General features: G+C 37.4%; 1 protein-coding gene across 10 annotated transcripts in view; it reads right to left on the bottom strand.

The window, feature by feature from the left end:
- LOC127430781 (mitogen-activated protein kinase 10) overlaps nt 1-15,837 on the bottom strand; it is an 85,311-nt gene that overhangs the window by 6,991 nt on the left and 62,483 nt on the right. For 6 of the 10 annotated variants that reach the window (XM_051680843.1, XM_051680837.1, XM_051680836.1 and 3 more), the window contains exons 9-13: nt 13,014-13,196; nt 6,874-6,998; nt 5,656-5,679; nt 4,571-4,634; nt 2,719-2,796 (exon numbers count right to left, since the gene is read on the bottom strand). In XM_051680843.1, coding sequence (XP_051536803.1) covers nt 2,719-2,796; nt 4,571-4,634; nt 5,656-5,679; nt 6,874-6,998; nt 13,014-13,196 — 474 coding nt within the window. Of the gene's footprint in view, nt 1-2,690; nt 2,797-4,570; nt 4,635-5,655; nt 5,680-6,873; nt 6,999-13,013; nt 13,197-15,837 lie in introns of all 10 variants that reach the window. The other 4 variants (XM_051680845.1, XM_051680846.1, XM_051680839.1 and 1 more) reach the window with 2 other exon arrangements.

Raw genomic sequence — 15,837 nt, forward strand, 5'->3', positions numbered from 1 at the left:
ATCATAAATCTCTCGTTTATGTCGTTACTGCAGGCTAGAGCTTCTTAAAGGGAAGCATCTCTGCTTTAATGCGAGACCCTTATTAAAACAGGAAGGGAATGAGAATTTATATAGGCAGCATTGATTTTCACCCCAGTACAGTTGGGCAGGTTTAACTAAACACAGTGCATCACTGTTTAGTATAGGAACACCATATCAAGAATGGCTCACTGTAGTTGCAAGGCATCTATAAACCTTCAATTCTTTAAAACATCTCATCCACTGATAGATTTTCAGTTTGTTACAGGCATGTGATCAATGTGTTGAGAATAACTTGATGTCCTTTCACGGAATGTTTGCTCTCTGTTGCTACCTAACTAGTGGTCAACCAATATAGGTGTTTTTAATGGCCGATCTACACAAATCTATACTGGAGGGTGGCTTATTAATTGTAAATAATTCTATAAACTATATGAAAACTATATAATTAATAATGGGAAATTAGACATAGTCTGCGTAAAATTGCTGATATTAACATTTGTTTTACTTAATATTTACTCAAAACTCACTAAAAATGTAGTAAGCAAAGTGTGTATTAATAGAAAGTTTATTATGTTGACTATCATTGTGTTGTCATTCAAATTAGGCACTATCACTTCTGTTAATCGGCCAATGGGAATAGTAATACCGTACCACAACCATACTGCAAATTTCATTTGTTAAATAATAAACTTTCTATAAAACATATCTTAGTTAAATTCAAACATATGTTATAGACACGTGTGCTCTTTTACACACACTAATGCACAGATACAGTCACTGAGATCAAGACACACACACTGCTGCGAAATACAGAGCTGCACTGCGACTGCTTTCTTCAGCACAAGCACTTAATTACAAAGGAGGGAGGTCAACCAACTGACAGAGAGAGAGAGAGAGAGAGAGAGAGAGAGAGAGAGAGAGAGAGAGAGAGTGAGAGAGAGAGAGAAAGGCCAGGAAAAGATTTAGTAAAATTTACAAATAAATACCTAAAATCCAGTAATCAAAAAAAAAAAAATAAAATAAATAAAAAATAAAGTTAGTAGGAGGGTGATATTGCAGGATACAGGAATTACTGCAGTCTATCTGTCTCCTGCACGACATGCATATACAGCACACATGCATGCTGCCCTCTACAGGTCAAACCGAGACACTGCATACTGCTATAGAAGAGCTAACTAAACTCTACACACTCAATATAAAAAAGTCAAACCAGAGGTCTTTCTTTGCTATCTGAAGTATCAAATTGAAATACCGAAGTTTAATGGCAAAAAAAAAAAAAAAAAAAACAAAAAAAACAATTTCAGTTTGTTTCAGGTTAAGGATTATTGAGTTTTTTTTTTTTTTTACGTAATAACACAGATGAGAACTGACTTGCCATGGACTTCAACCTTAATTATGAAATATGCATATACAGTCACAATATACAGTCACAAATACCGTATAGTACATAGTACATAAAATCACATGTGTTGCATTAAGTACACCTTTTAACATTATGACACATTTTGCATCATAGCACCGTAGAAAGGATCATTATACAATCATACAAATATATCAGCCAACTAAAAGTACATTGCTGTAGCAGAGCAAATTCTGTGGAGTCTTTGTTTTATAATACTGATACTCTGATATACTACTACATTCCTGTTACAAAGAAAAAAACAACAACTAAGTGGTGTTCACACCGGACGCATTCTGTGTCCATATGCACTGTTTCTGAATAAATTTTTTATGTAAACATGAGCTAGCCTGAATTTTTGACTGCTGCGATAGGTTTAGCTGTTTTTTAGCGTCCTGCGCCATGATCGCCGTGTTTTTGCAACAGCATGTCAAGTTTAACTTTTAAAAATGTATCCCAAAACACCTGTACTCTTTTCCACTGTGCTCTGTATAGATAAAAAACAAGACATGGTTTGTACACTGACTACTGATGCTGTGATGCGATGTTGCAGTATGGTTGCAAAAAGGTTCCCGAAATTTAGGTTAAGGGAATATTGGGGGAACATTTTTGGAACTATTTTGCACAACCTAAAACAAACGTTCTGTTTTTGTAAATAACACTTTCATGGCAAACCAAAAAATAAATAAAAAATGTAATCTCTGCTTAAAGCTATCTTTTCAACACTAAAACACATCCTGTGTGAACAGCCCCCAACAAGTCATGACAAAAACAGGTTGTGGATATCAACAGTTAGTATGTAAGGTGCACAGACTACTACAGTATGCAGTCTCCCTTTCAAAAATGTACCATGGTAGTCATAGTTTACACCAAAATATATTTTATTTATTAATTACCAGTGATATCTACTACAAAAAAATAAATAAATGTGATAACTTGGTATAGTCGCCAATATTGTCATCAAAATGAGAAATGAAACAAAATGACAGAAAAAGTCTAGAAGCTTCATTCAGTATTTGAGGAAGATGTTCATTTGTTATAGCTTTACAGCGGTTATAATAATTGTAGTAACTACGGTATTTTGGAAACTTTGGATACCATGGTGATTTCTTTGTAAGGGATCATTTACAGATTAGATATTAGTATGTTTACACTCAAGACGTGTTCTGTTTGTTCCACAAAAACATGATGGTGGGGGACAAGGACAGATGGAGCAGTCACAACGGAGGGTTTCTCATAAAACAGCTGAAATCACTTTAAATTGACTTACAGAAGCATAGCTTATGCACAGAGAGTACCTGAGGGAGAGGGCTGTCCCTTCACAACACCATTCTTCGTTCTCTCCTCGAAGTTCATCACCTCTTTATAGATGAGCTCTGGTACAGAGACAAGAGGAGAAAGGGAGAAGCACATCTTACTTGAATCAACTCCAAAACAGTTTAGGTTCATTTGAAACCTCAGTAAACAAGGTCCGATAAGGGTAAGATTAAGAATTACTTGTTGATTTTGCTGTGAGAATCCATGTGTTTTAGACAAACACATGCTGAAGGAGTCAAGCTGGTTGGATACAGCGCTGAGAGTCCACTACAAGGACATTTTATAGGCTACTGTTCTTTTTGTTTTAATAGAATAATCAACTTTTTCAGTTATACCGAACTATCATCTCGAAGATGGTACAGATAGCCTGTAAGTTCAAAGGATTCTTTTGTCCCTTCTTCGATCAAAATGTTCAATTATATATGATAAATTATGGTATAACTGATATAGTTTCGGGGCAACCATATTTCTATTTGTAATATGGGTACCTTTTTAGTAGGGCTTTCAGCTGATTAAAATTATAAAAATGCCATGCCGATTAAATAATCAAATTAATTGCAATTAATCACACACATTCATATTTCCTGAGAAAGGCCCTCAAATGAATATAATTCAGTCTAATAGTATAGTGCATAATGCACAATACATATTTTTTACATAATTAATCGCAGAAAATTAACATGTTATTGCTTTTCATGTGATATGATGATTTTTTGCGATTTTATATTTTATATGGTATATAAATATTATTGTACTTTGTTATTTATATAACGTTTCTATGAAGTCAGAGACGTTTACTAATCTTGATTAGTTAATAAAAATACCATTATTCATCGTTAATTCAAGTTAGTTTATAGTACATTAACTAATGTTAACATATACAACTTTTGATATTAAAAATGTGTTTGTAGTATATGTTAAAATTAACATTAACTAAGATAAATAAATGCTGTAAAAGTATTGTTAATTTTTAAATCATGATACCTTATGTTTTTAACTAATGTTAACAAATGTAACTTTATTTTGCAGAGTTACCCAAATTTCCCATCTGGGACAATAAAGTATAATCTAATTTAAATTCTAAGAAACCAACATAGCCTCATGATGACAAGTCGTAATAATTTGTTTGAGTTCAATGGGGAAATCGTAAGACATTGCATGGCTTGCCTTGTACGAAAGGTACAACTGTGATTCCCATGGAAACCAACCAATCAACAAGCAGAATTTTAAATCGATAGAACACAGGCGACCCTAATGTCCAACACTATTTCAACAAAAAAAAAAACATCAATGAACAAATGTATATGTAAATAACCTGTAACATGCTTACCTCATCTCGTTCCAAACCCTGATGTTTTCTTTCTTCTGTGTTACACAGAAGTTATTTTCCTATTGAAATGTTTAGGTTTAGGGTTTGGGTAAGGGGTTACACTTTATGATTTGGTTTAGGTTTGGGTTAGGGGTTAAACTTAGGTAAAATCGTAAAAACATTGTTTGTTGGTTTGTTTATTTTTCTTTTTGGGAGTAAAACCTGCACGTTTTTATACAAGCCAACTCGTACAATTTCACCACCTCGTTCTAATTATTACAACTTGTAATGATATCAGGTTGTTAGAAACACCTGTTTGAGGCATTTTTGCAAGCATTCCTCTGCTTGGAAAGCTGTGTGTTTGTGTGTGTGTGTGTGTGTGTGTGTGTGCGTGCGTGCGTGTGTGTGTGTGTGTGTGTGTGTGTTATTGCAGAATCTCTTTGGGCAGTGAGTATTGTCTACATGCTTTTATGTGAGTTATGTTTGTAATGTCTACATGCAGAAAGCTCCAAACGAAGGCCTACCTTTCCATTCATCAATCGAATGTTCCCTCTCATCCAGCTGTTTATCATAGATCTGTGGAGGAGGCTGAGAGAGAGCGAGAGAGAGAGAGAGAGAGAGAGAGAGAAAGAGAGAGAGAGAGAGATTTAAATCTCTAATAAACTTGTCGATATTTTGTCTTTCTATAGTGTTAACTGCAATTTGCGTCAAAATATAGAATATCTGCAGAATTTCTTGATGAAAGACCTCTCATCTTGTATGTAACATTATCAGAAAGCTGCACTACACATGAAAAATAAGGGCCAGATTAAACATGTAGGTATTCTTTATCAATGTTTTGGGGAACATTCATAAATACACTTTGTAAGTATTATTATTATTATTGTAATGAACAACATTTACATTTAATATAACAGACATTGTAATGTAAAGTCTTAGCACCATCTGCACATGCAGTTGACATAATGAACAATAAAGAACTTTGCAGTAAATAAGGACCAAACAGCAGCATTATTAGGACAGAAGAGAAGATGTTATTCTGCACGACAGTGATGTTTAGGACAGGTTAAGACAAACACATGAGATATAATTTGTGGAGAGACGCTGTGTTTCAGTACCAGGACAGCATTTTAGGCATCATGGATGCATTTCAACATTAAATCGAAAATCAACGTGTCTGGGCATCAGAGGTGCATTTGATTTGAATGCACTTGTGATGAGAAAAAGTGCTGTCTACTGTAGGTAGGAAGCTCATTAGGGTTTTGAGAAACGGATGGATGGATAGATAGATATATAGATAGATAGATAGATAGATAGAGGTAGATAGATGGATGGATGGATGGATCAATGGATGATGATAGATATACAGTATGTTATTGGCACATTGTACATTATTAGTATACAATACTAGCACTCAAGCACATAAATACACATACATTCATATCCTATAAAACCTTCCAAATTCCAGGCCAAATCTTCAATGTTCTTTCTTTTTTTTTTTTTTTTTTTTGAGGGTACATATCAATGCGTGTTACAAAGAGATCTGGGGAAAAGTAAAGGTGTGTTGAAATGAGGAGGTTTCCTAAGTGTAGAACATTTTTTGATTTACCATAGATATGTGCTGATTCCTGGCCTTCATCAGAGAAAGAGAAACACCAAGAGAAGGAGACAAGAATCACACTAATCAGGAAGATGCTCATGTATTATTAAAACAAACTGTTTGCCATTGAAATTTAGATTTGCTATCATAGCGCTACCATAATTGTAAGCATGTTTGGTTCATATTTTGATCAATGGATAAGTGTTTTTTTACATACAATAAATGACATCTGTTAACAATAGGAGCTATACAAATAATCAAAGATATACATACTGTAAATCTAAACTAGGACCTTATTACACACGTTACATGTCAGAATGTGTTTGTACGTTTTGTCGCCTACTTTCTAAAAAATTGCATTTTGCAAATTGCAAATTGCATGCAATTGTGCTCTTAAGAACCAGCAGTTTTTCAAAAGGTGACATGATATGAATAGAATCCAAGGTAAATGTTTAGAAATCTTCATCAAAGAACAGGACAACCTTCAGTTATTCTCACTCCTTTCTGTGTCCTCTCACACTGATGAAGGTCTCCAGAATCAACCCACAAACACTTCCTTAACAACCCAACAAAATAACACTAGATAGTTGCCTACACATGATCTATCAAATTGAGCATCTCATCTCAATATGTCAGTGGATATAGGGCTGATCACTCTAAAGCTTAATTTATATAATGGAAGAAGCCAAACTTTTCACTCTTGGACAAATTAAAGCATTCTGGGCGAACGAGAATCAAACCCTTACAAATTGCTTTTATCGGTTAACCTAATGTAGTCAGGTTGATTCAGTAGTATCAAATGATATATTTTGACAAATAAAACCAGGTAATTTAGAAGTTGCACATTTTGAGGTTAGGTGTCATGTTTTTACTACTTCATGCCAACAATTCCGATTTGGCGCAAAAAAAATTACATCTTATGTTTTTTATATATTTATTTATATTGCCAGCTCACTATGTGTATTGCTGTATACAATATAATAAGAATACAGATGTTTTTTTTTGTTTGTTTTTTTTTTCTGGGCTGTCCAATTAGATATGAGTATGGGAGGGTATCACATTTGGACAAAAAGGACATGAGTCAAAATGGACAAACTTTAAGCTGGTCTTTAATTGCTTGCTGTAGTGTGGGCTCAGCTTAGGCTGGCAGATCAGAATAAACTGTTCACAGATGGCCTGGTCACACTAATCGATATCACTGAGAGAATTAGGGAGAGCTGTACTCACTGCCTCCACCTCGGCCGGGTCATACCACACATTAATGTAGGGGTGCTGCAGGGCCTCGTCCACTGATATCCGCTTAGCGGGATCAATGATCAACATCTTCGACAGCAGGTCTCTGGCCTGACTAGCTGTAAAACACATGAAGGCAGAGGTTAGAGTGGCCAAACACACATTTACTTAGCTATCTAAATTGGAACATACCATAGACATCTATTGTTTTTAAATAAAGGTACTTATTATTACTTTGTTCTAATACTAACCAAAACCCTACCTCAAAAACAAAACTTTGTGTACATTTAGAATGCACAACGAATATAGGAAAAAAAAAGAAGAAAAAAAAACTTGTTTGCTTTTTTTAATATCATTTTTATATTTGAGGGCATCCCCAAAATTCCCCAAGGGTTTTTTTTTTTTTTTTTAGCTCCAAAAAAACAACTTAGTCTCATAGAATGAACGTTACTATAAATACATTTTTGCAAACTGACTTTTACACGCCAAATTCGACATTTCTTCCAGTTTCCTGGTGAAATTAACACTAGAGGTGCTACAACAACTGTGTTTTATTTACTTTCACATAAATCATGACTAAAATGGTTTATTATGACTATATTAACACATATTTTTCGCAGTATTGCTCACAAACTGCTGTTACAGTATGATATTGAAACACATTTACTCTAATGCATCATTTGAAAAACAATCTTCTTGTAACAACTTGTATTACACTCACCTACATTTACACACCTATTCCAATTTGATTCGTTTCCGCAGAAACTCACTTAGAGTGTTGGACTTTGGACTCTTAAGTACGCGATTCAAGTCCAGTATTTAAGGAGAGGAGACAGTGGCAGACAAGAGAGATGCACGAAGCCTGTCTGTGTATGTGTGTCTTTATGTTTATATGTAACTGGCTGAAAAGCAGTGCATGTTTTTGTTTTGTTATACACTGAAAACTTTTTAATAAATGTCTGACATGGATTGTTCACCCGGTCCCCGCTCCTTCTTTCCACATTGAGAACCTGGCACTGGCAGTGGCAGTTTCAGCGTGAAGCATTTACAAGTTTCCATTGATCATGGTATAAATAATGGGGGGGTTGTACTTGATTGTTTTGATTATTTGATCATACAAACACCAAAAATGATGTGGTTGCTTCAGCAATTCTGTTTTTCACCTCACATTTCATTTTTCTGGCGCTATTCGGTTGTGTTTAGGTTTAAGGTTTAGGGAAGGGAGATTTTGTTGAGGTTTTTATTGATTTAAAACTCGATAGAGCATTAACCTTAAAAATCTCATGTGTTTGGGTGAACTTTTAACGCTTCACAGTGGACATTTCACCTCAGAACTGCGGAAATCCATGTAAGGAACCACATAATCAGGGCCATTTCTGACCATTTTGGTTCCCTAGGTGAGATCCCCTTTGGCGTGGTGTGGCGTCTCCTCATTGGTGTCCCCCCCAGCTGGTGTCACCCTAGGAAAACACCTAGGTCGCCTATGCCTAAAAAATGGCCCTGCATGTACTGTAATTAACCTAACCCTTTTGCAAAAATATTGTGGAAGTCACATAATTTTCATGAGATCAGACTGGATTACTCTTCAGAATAAATGAATTTCCTTCCCTCTCTTCCTTTCCACCTCTGTACCCTCACTTGCTCTATAAATAGCCCTATACAGTCAGAGCTTATCTCACTCTTTCACAGCATCATCCCATCTCTCTCCCCTCTCTCTGCCACCGCCTGGACCACTTCAAAATGGCCGACATCAAATTTCTAAAGATCTCTATGACTCTATCCCTCTCTTTCCCTTTCCCTCTGTCTGACTCAATTTGACTCAGTTCAGTTTGTCATTTTAATGTGACTTATTGGCCTGATAGAAACTGTGCATTTATATTGGCAAAGTGTTTTCAGACTAAAAAGTAAAATAACAGTGCAACAGTGAAAAAAAAAGTAAAAAAGAAAGTAAAACCGCAATAGTGCAAAATAAAAATATATAAAATAAAATAACATAAATAAAAACATTAAATAAATTAAAAATTCTAAAAAAAAAAAAAAAAAAAAGTAAAAAAAACAAAAAGTAAAACATCATTAGAGGAAAATAAAATAATAAAAAATAAAATAATAGATAATAAATTACATTAATAATATTACAAATAATTTAATAATCATAATCATAATCATAATAATACTAAAATATAATAAAATAAAAATATTTAAAAATGTATTGTCAAGATCCGAAAAGGGCAAAAAAAAAAAAAGTCCATATGTGACGCTATATGAATGTACAGTACACTATCTTAAAAATCATCTGAAGACATACAATTGTTTTTTTTAAGGAACAACTCTACATTTAAGTGATTTTCAATAAAAAAAAATATCCCCTTCACTGCAGCTTTCAAATCTCATTAAAATTTTCATTCATTCTTTCAAATCTCATTCCCACATATTCAAATTGGTTACTTATGACACAAGAAACCATGGCGTAAATTGACACCGAACCTTGCTCAATATGTAGACTCTCTATTTTATTTATTTTTTTACTAAATGGGACGCAAATGAGATTTTAGAGCATTTTGGATGAAATATTCCTTTAAATAAAGAGTAATTAAAAAGTATAAATGTAAAAATGAAAAATAAGACTAAATATATCACGGTCCTGTCACTCTGTCAGTCTGGGTTTTGGTCTGACAGGACCGTGGCATCATCGTCCCATGTCTGTCTTGTGTTTTGTTGTCTGTCTTTGTGTGATGCGCGGTTTCAGTTGTATTCCCTGCTATGTGCTCTTCAGTCCATCTTGTTTCATGTCGGGAGCACGGTGTCTGGATCCTGACTTCCTGTCTGGTTCGGTTTCGGTCTGTGTTGGTATCTGGACACTCATGCTCCATGTCGGTCTGTTATTGACGTGGGTGCATCGCGCTTATGTCATCTTGGCAGCATGCACTCGCGTCAATAGTTTGTCTGGCTCTCACGAACATGGGTGCACCTCACGTCACGCTTGCTTTGCATTGCGCGCCCGGGTCGCGAGCTGTCTTTGTGTTGTGCTGAGTTTCAGTCATTTCGGTCTAAGGTGTTGGGTGTGTGTGTGGACAAACTCTCGCACAGGTGTCTTGTTTTGTTTTTGTCGCCTGTTGCGTGTCGCGTGGCGTTTGCCTCAAGATGTATGCTCAGGTTTGTAAGGAGACTGCGCAGGGTATGGCAGCAGGACAAGTCTGTGTGTGGTTTTTATCATTTTCCTCGGGTCTGGGATACGATCAGACCTGCCTAATCGGTCTCTTTTGGGCAAGTCTGAACAAACATTTTAGATCTTGGGTCCCAGATCAGGATGAGGATGGAGGTTTTCTCGAGGCAGGCAGGCTATGAAATGGTAGGAGTTTGTTTCAGTCTGCGCCTCGGAGGACTTCCATTCCTCATCCCAACCCGAGGATGAGAGCACCCCCAACATGGAAGTGGATGCCTCGGCCGAGCCCACTGCTGCTGACCGCCAGGAGGTGGAGGCTGTCACTGCAGCAGTACTTCCCTTCGCCCGGAAGAGGAGGAGGAGGGCGCCCACTCCTCAGTCGCTGACAGTGGCCACGGAGGCCGTTCCCCTGCCGCTATCAGTGCCCACGGCCACGGAGGCCGTTCCCCTGCTAATGCCAGCGCCCACGCCTGCCACGGTCAACGAGCTAGTGCCCACGCCTACCACGGTCAATAAGCCAGCACCCACGCCTGCCACAGTCAACTAGCCAGTGCCTGAAGCCTCGTCCGTCCCAGAGCCAGCGCCTGAAGTCTCTTATCCCAGAGCCAGCGCCTGAAGCCTCATCCGTCCCAGAGCCAGGGCCTGAAGCCTCGTCCATCCCAGAGCCAGCGCCGGAAGCCTCGAACGCCCCAGAACCAGCACCTGAAACCTCGGCCATCCTAGTGCCAGCATCCTCGGTCATGACGGCCGCTCCCACAGCAGTGCTCCCGGCCACCCGGAAGAGGAGGGGGGCTCCTGTTCCCCAGACGCTGCCAACACTCCTGGCCACGGAGGCCGTTCCCCAGTTGCTGCCAGCGCTCCTAGCCACAGAGGCTGTTCCCCAGTCACTGCCAGCACTCCCGGCCATGGAGGCTGTTCCCCAGTCACTGCCAGCACTCCCGGCCATGGAGGCCATTCCCCAGTCGCTGCCAGCACTCCCAGCCATGGAGGCTGTGAGCACTGGCAGCAACTGGCGAAAGGCCCTGTTACTGCCAGTGCCAACGGCCACAGAGGTCGTTCCTGTCACTGCCAGTGCCCATGACCACGGAGGTCATTCCCCTCTCACTGCCTGTGCTCACAGCCATGAAGTCCATTCCCCTGTCACTGCCAGTGCCCCCGGAGGCCGTTCCCCTGTCACTGCCTGTGCTCACAGCCATGCAGGCTGTTCCCCTGCCATTGCCAGTGCCCATGACCATGAAGGTCGTTCCCCTGTTACTGCCTGTGCTCACAGCCACTGAGACTGTTCCCTTGTCCCTGCCAGTGCTCACGACCAAGGTCATTCCCCTGTCCTTGCCAGCGCTCACGACCAAGGAGACCATTCCCCAGTCTCTGCCGGTGTTCACAACCACAGAGGCCGTTCCCCTGCTGCGGCCAGTGCCCGAGCCTTCCACGGCTCCGCCCCTTGAGCCTTCTATGGCTCCGCCCCCTAAGTCATTCCCTCCTGATCCCTGTCCAGCGATCGCCACCCAGTACTCTGTCCCCTCTGTCCTGAGGCCTCCTCCCAGGCCGTCAAACCCTGCCTTTGCCCTGAGGCCTCCTCCCAGGCTGCCAGACCCTGCCTCTGCCCTGAGGCCTCCTCCCAGGTCACCAGACCCTGCCTCCGCCATGAGGCCTCCTCCCACTCCTTTCTTTAAGTTCCCTCCCTGGTTTCCCTCCCTTCCCTCCCTTTCTGTTGTGTTTTATGTTTTATGTTAGTGCTCATTTTGTCTGTCTTGTGTATTGTTTGATGTACCCGTTTTGGGATGCCGGGAGGCTGTTTCCTCTACGGGGTAGTTTATGTTTGTTTTTTCCCCCTTGTGGGAGTTTATGTTGGATTTAGCCTTTTTGTTTAAAAAAATCCCCTTATTTTTAACTCTGCTTTTGGGTCCTGCCTCTGCATTCGGTGACAAAATATGCCAATAATAATTTTTTTTCTCTCTCTCCTTTCACTTTGTCATAAAACACAGTAGCTTTAGCAGCTGTACCTGGCAGCAGGGGGTTTAGCTTCAGATTAATGCTCATGTCCATTAGTCTCACCAGCCCAATTAATAATCACACCCATACCACAGAGTTCTGAGTCTAATCAGCCATGTTTTAAACTCCTCTTTGTTTCCCAGACTAGAAACGGAAGAAGATACAAAGATTCAGCATGTACCTGTGATGTGTGTACACCGGTAATAAATTCCACCAGGCAATTTTCATATCAAAGCTCATAATTCTTCCCCAACAATATTATAATATTGTTGTATTTATAATGTTATATTTATAATGTATAAATATTTTATTTTAATAGGCTCCATTTCATAAATAAAAATTAAGCCTATTTTGTGCATTGCCCTGTCTGGACATAATAGCAACAATACTACTACTACTACTACCACTAATGTTAATATTATTAATAATAATAATAATATTTATTATTATTATCATAATAAATTTGCATAAATAAAAGGCATGTCCTTATTAATGGAAATGATGTCACTATACAAAAATAAAAAAAAGGCATGTGAAATATAATTTATTAATTACAATATAATTATATATATATATAAAAATTGAAAATACATCATAAAAAATAAATCCATTACATTTATATATTTATATTTTGGGGTGAAATCTTATTTTCTTGACAGTATTTGTGACATTCACACACAAAGCTTTAGGTAAACATTTCACCTAAGCTTTAGCTTTACGTGATGGTAAAGTCATGGTATCATGTATAGTAATACCATAGTACTGGATAATTACCATATATATACAATATGGAATTTACATTATACTGTAATACTTTAAAACTTTAGGTACACATTTTAAAAAGTACTGTGATGGTACCATGGTAAATTCATGGTATCAAATGGTAATACCATGGTACTGTACAATTGCCATATGTACAATATGGCATTTACATGATGCTGTAAGTTATTTCTAAGAATATCGTTTTGAATTAATTTACCTTTGAGTTTGTTGTGCTCCGAATCGGCAGGGAACAGGCAATCAGGGAAGAGTTTTGGGAAGGTCAGGCCGGCGTATTTTGGTCTGTTCTCCACATAGTTGCGCACCGTTGGCTGCAGCTTCTTCATGAACTCAGGAGAAGGCGTGCCAAGCTGCTCTATAACCTTATTCCATTGGTCTATATCTGTTTGTGGGTTTAGTCACGGAAAAAATGCCTACAGACTAGGAAAAGGGTTGTTTAAACATTATATAAAGTATGATTTTTCCATTTAATTGTGCTTCAGGGTAATAAAGGCTAAATCACTAAAGCACTCTGAGGGTTTTAATTTGGCCCTGGGTGGAAACAAAATCTGATTTTGTTGCCTAATACAGTAAACAGATGAGAAACAGAAAACAAAATTTGTACACACAAGCTAAGAGAAAATGATGCCGGATTAGAGGATGCAAGAATATCAACTAGCCATTACTTTAATTAAATATGTGAACTGTCAGATGATTCATAAATATTTGTAGGTCCCTTGTCCATACAAGTTATACAAGCATAAGAAGGGTTTATGTTCTAGAAGTCCACACACTGATATTGTACGTACCAGTGTCTATGCAAACGTAACTACAATTTACATGAATATTGATCAGATCACATTGTAATTGACAGCATAGAGGATGGAGAAGAGGAAATTATTATATTCTGAAAATTCAAAAATATAAAAAAAAATAAATAAATAAAAAAGGCAATTTAGTAGCAATTTCATTCTCCATTTGCATCCGTAGACTCTTGGACAGAACATATAACTGAATAGTTATCACCCTGGAATATTGCAAAAACTATTTAAAAATGTATTTATTTATTTATTTATTTTTTAGTAAATCCTAGAGTTTAATGTGATCATCAAAAGATACACTGTAAAAAAAATTGTCAGGTAAATGTGCTTAATGTGGAAAATTAACTGTTCTAAAAAAATAAAATAATAATCAGTTCTAATTTAACTGGTTCAATTTCATTACAATGAAATTAGTTTATACCAACAAAAGTAATTTTTATGGGTTAGATTAAGTAGAAAATGATCCTTGGATCACTTTTTTCAGTGTATGATTTAACTTTTGTTACAGTATTTCTAGGATTACAAAAATGTAATTTATGTTATACAGTGTTCAAATAAATCAAGTTTATGTTCCCATTATACTTAAGTGGTCTTGAAATACAGTGTGTATTTCTATTGTAACATTCCATGCAATGTTATGTCACACAAAATTGCCTATTGCTGTAAACAAACAATCAAGCGAAACAAACAAAGACAGTGAGATGTCTGATTGATATTTCACCACTGAACATTTTTTTCAAACTAGTCTCCATTCACCATCTGTTCTTAATGTGTTTCCAAAGATTGTAGACAAGGTCATTCAAACAAACCAGCAATTACCTAAACTGTAGAGAGCATAAACAACATCAGACATGGACGTACTGATAAGTGAACATGCTTTAACACATTTATTATCATCACAAATTGAGATGGGAGTGAACCCCTATGTATTTCTTTCTTCAGTGAACACAAAAGTAAATGTAAGACAGAATGTTAGCCTCATTCACCATTCACTTTCATTGCATCTTTTTTCTATACAATGAAAGTGAATGGTGACTGAGGCTGTCAGTCCCTAACATTTTACCTAACATCTCCTTTTATGGATTTGGAACAATATGAGTGTGAGTAAATGATGACTGAATTCAAATTTTCGGGTGAACTATCCCTTTAAGAAATCACATATCTCTCTCTCTCTCTCTCTCTCTCTCTCTCTCTCTCTCTCTCTCTTCATTCATGTCATTCTCACAGAAGAGTAGCAGTGGGAAATTAGGCCAACAGGGAAGGAATGGAAATGAAGAGGGAGACCGCTGGTGTTCAACGCTCTTGATTAAGGGACTGGTTTATGGCAGATAGGTTTGAGTTGGCCAAAATGAATGGATCCTGAAGATATTAAGAGCTGTCTCTCTGGGTGCCTAGCAACAGAGGGGGGAATGGATGTTGTCATGGTAGCCCAGCTGGCCTTGGGGAGTCAAATGACTGGTTTTGTTCCCCAGGCATCCTATGATTCCCACAAAGGGGGGGGGGGTCTGGTTCAAAGTGACGGGGCCAAAAGAACAATATTACATCATCCTACAGGAACAGCCCCAAAACACAAAAACACCCTTTCTCAATCTTGCCATCACACATTTAAGAAAGCCAAACAAACATTTAAGTCTGCCTGGTGGGGTTCTTTCTCCAAACAGCTTCCAATTTGGATTTAATTCTATTTGTGAGACTCAAAATAAAAAGACATTTCATCTTGATTATTTGATGTGTACCTACACGCAAAAGTAGATATATTTCATGCTTTTCCCCATTTCCTTACAAATTCCATTTTTATGTTTCTCTTTAAAATGCATAATGTTAATCATATTTTCCATGAAAATCCCAAAATTACTACTAAAGTTGTTACTACTGTAAAACCATAACAAATTATACATTTATAAATTATACAATTATAAATGAACAGTGTAAGATGTGTCTTTGTAAGATGTGTCTATTTAATGAAAAATATAATTAATCATTTAATAATTTATATATTATTTATTAATATAATATAATAATACCAATATACCAATATATATTATATTATATTATATTACTGTCATGAAGAGTTTTATTATTACTACTTTTAAGCATGTTTATGATGACAGTGGTGGCTAATTCTACGTTCCCACAGCTTTAGTGTAGTAACAATAACAGTAACCGCATATTTTTTGGTGGAAACTATGGTTTCCATTGTACATTTAATATGGAGTTTCTTTT

Source organism: Myxocyprinus asiaticus, chromosome 40 (genome assembly GCF_019703515.2).
Source record: "Myxocyprinus asiaticus isolate MX2 ecotype Aquarium Trade chromosome 40, UBuf_Myxa_2, whole genome shotgun sequence".
Taxonomy (NCBI): Eukaryota; Metazoa; Chordata; class Actinopteri; order Cypriniformes; family Catostomidae; genus Myxocyprinus; species Myxocyprinus asiaticus.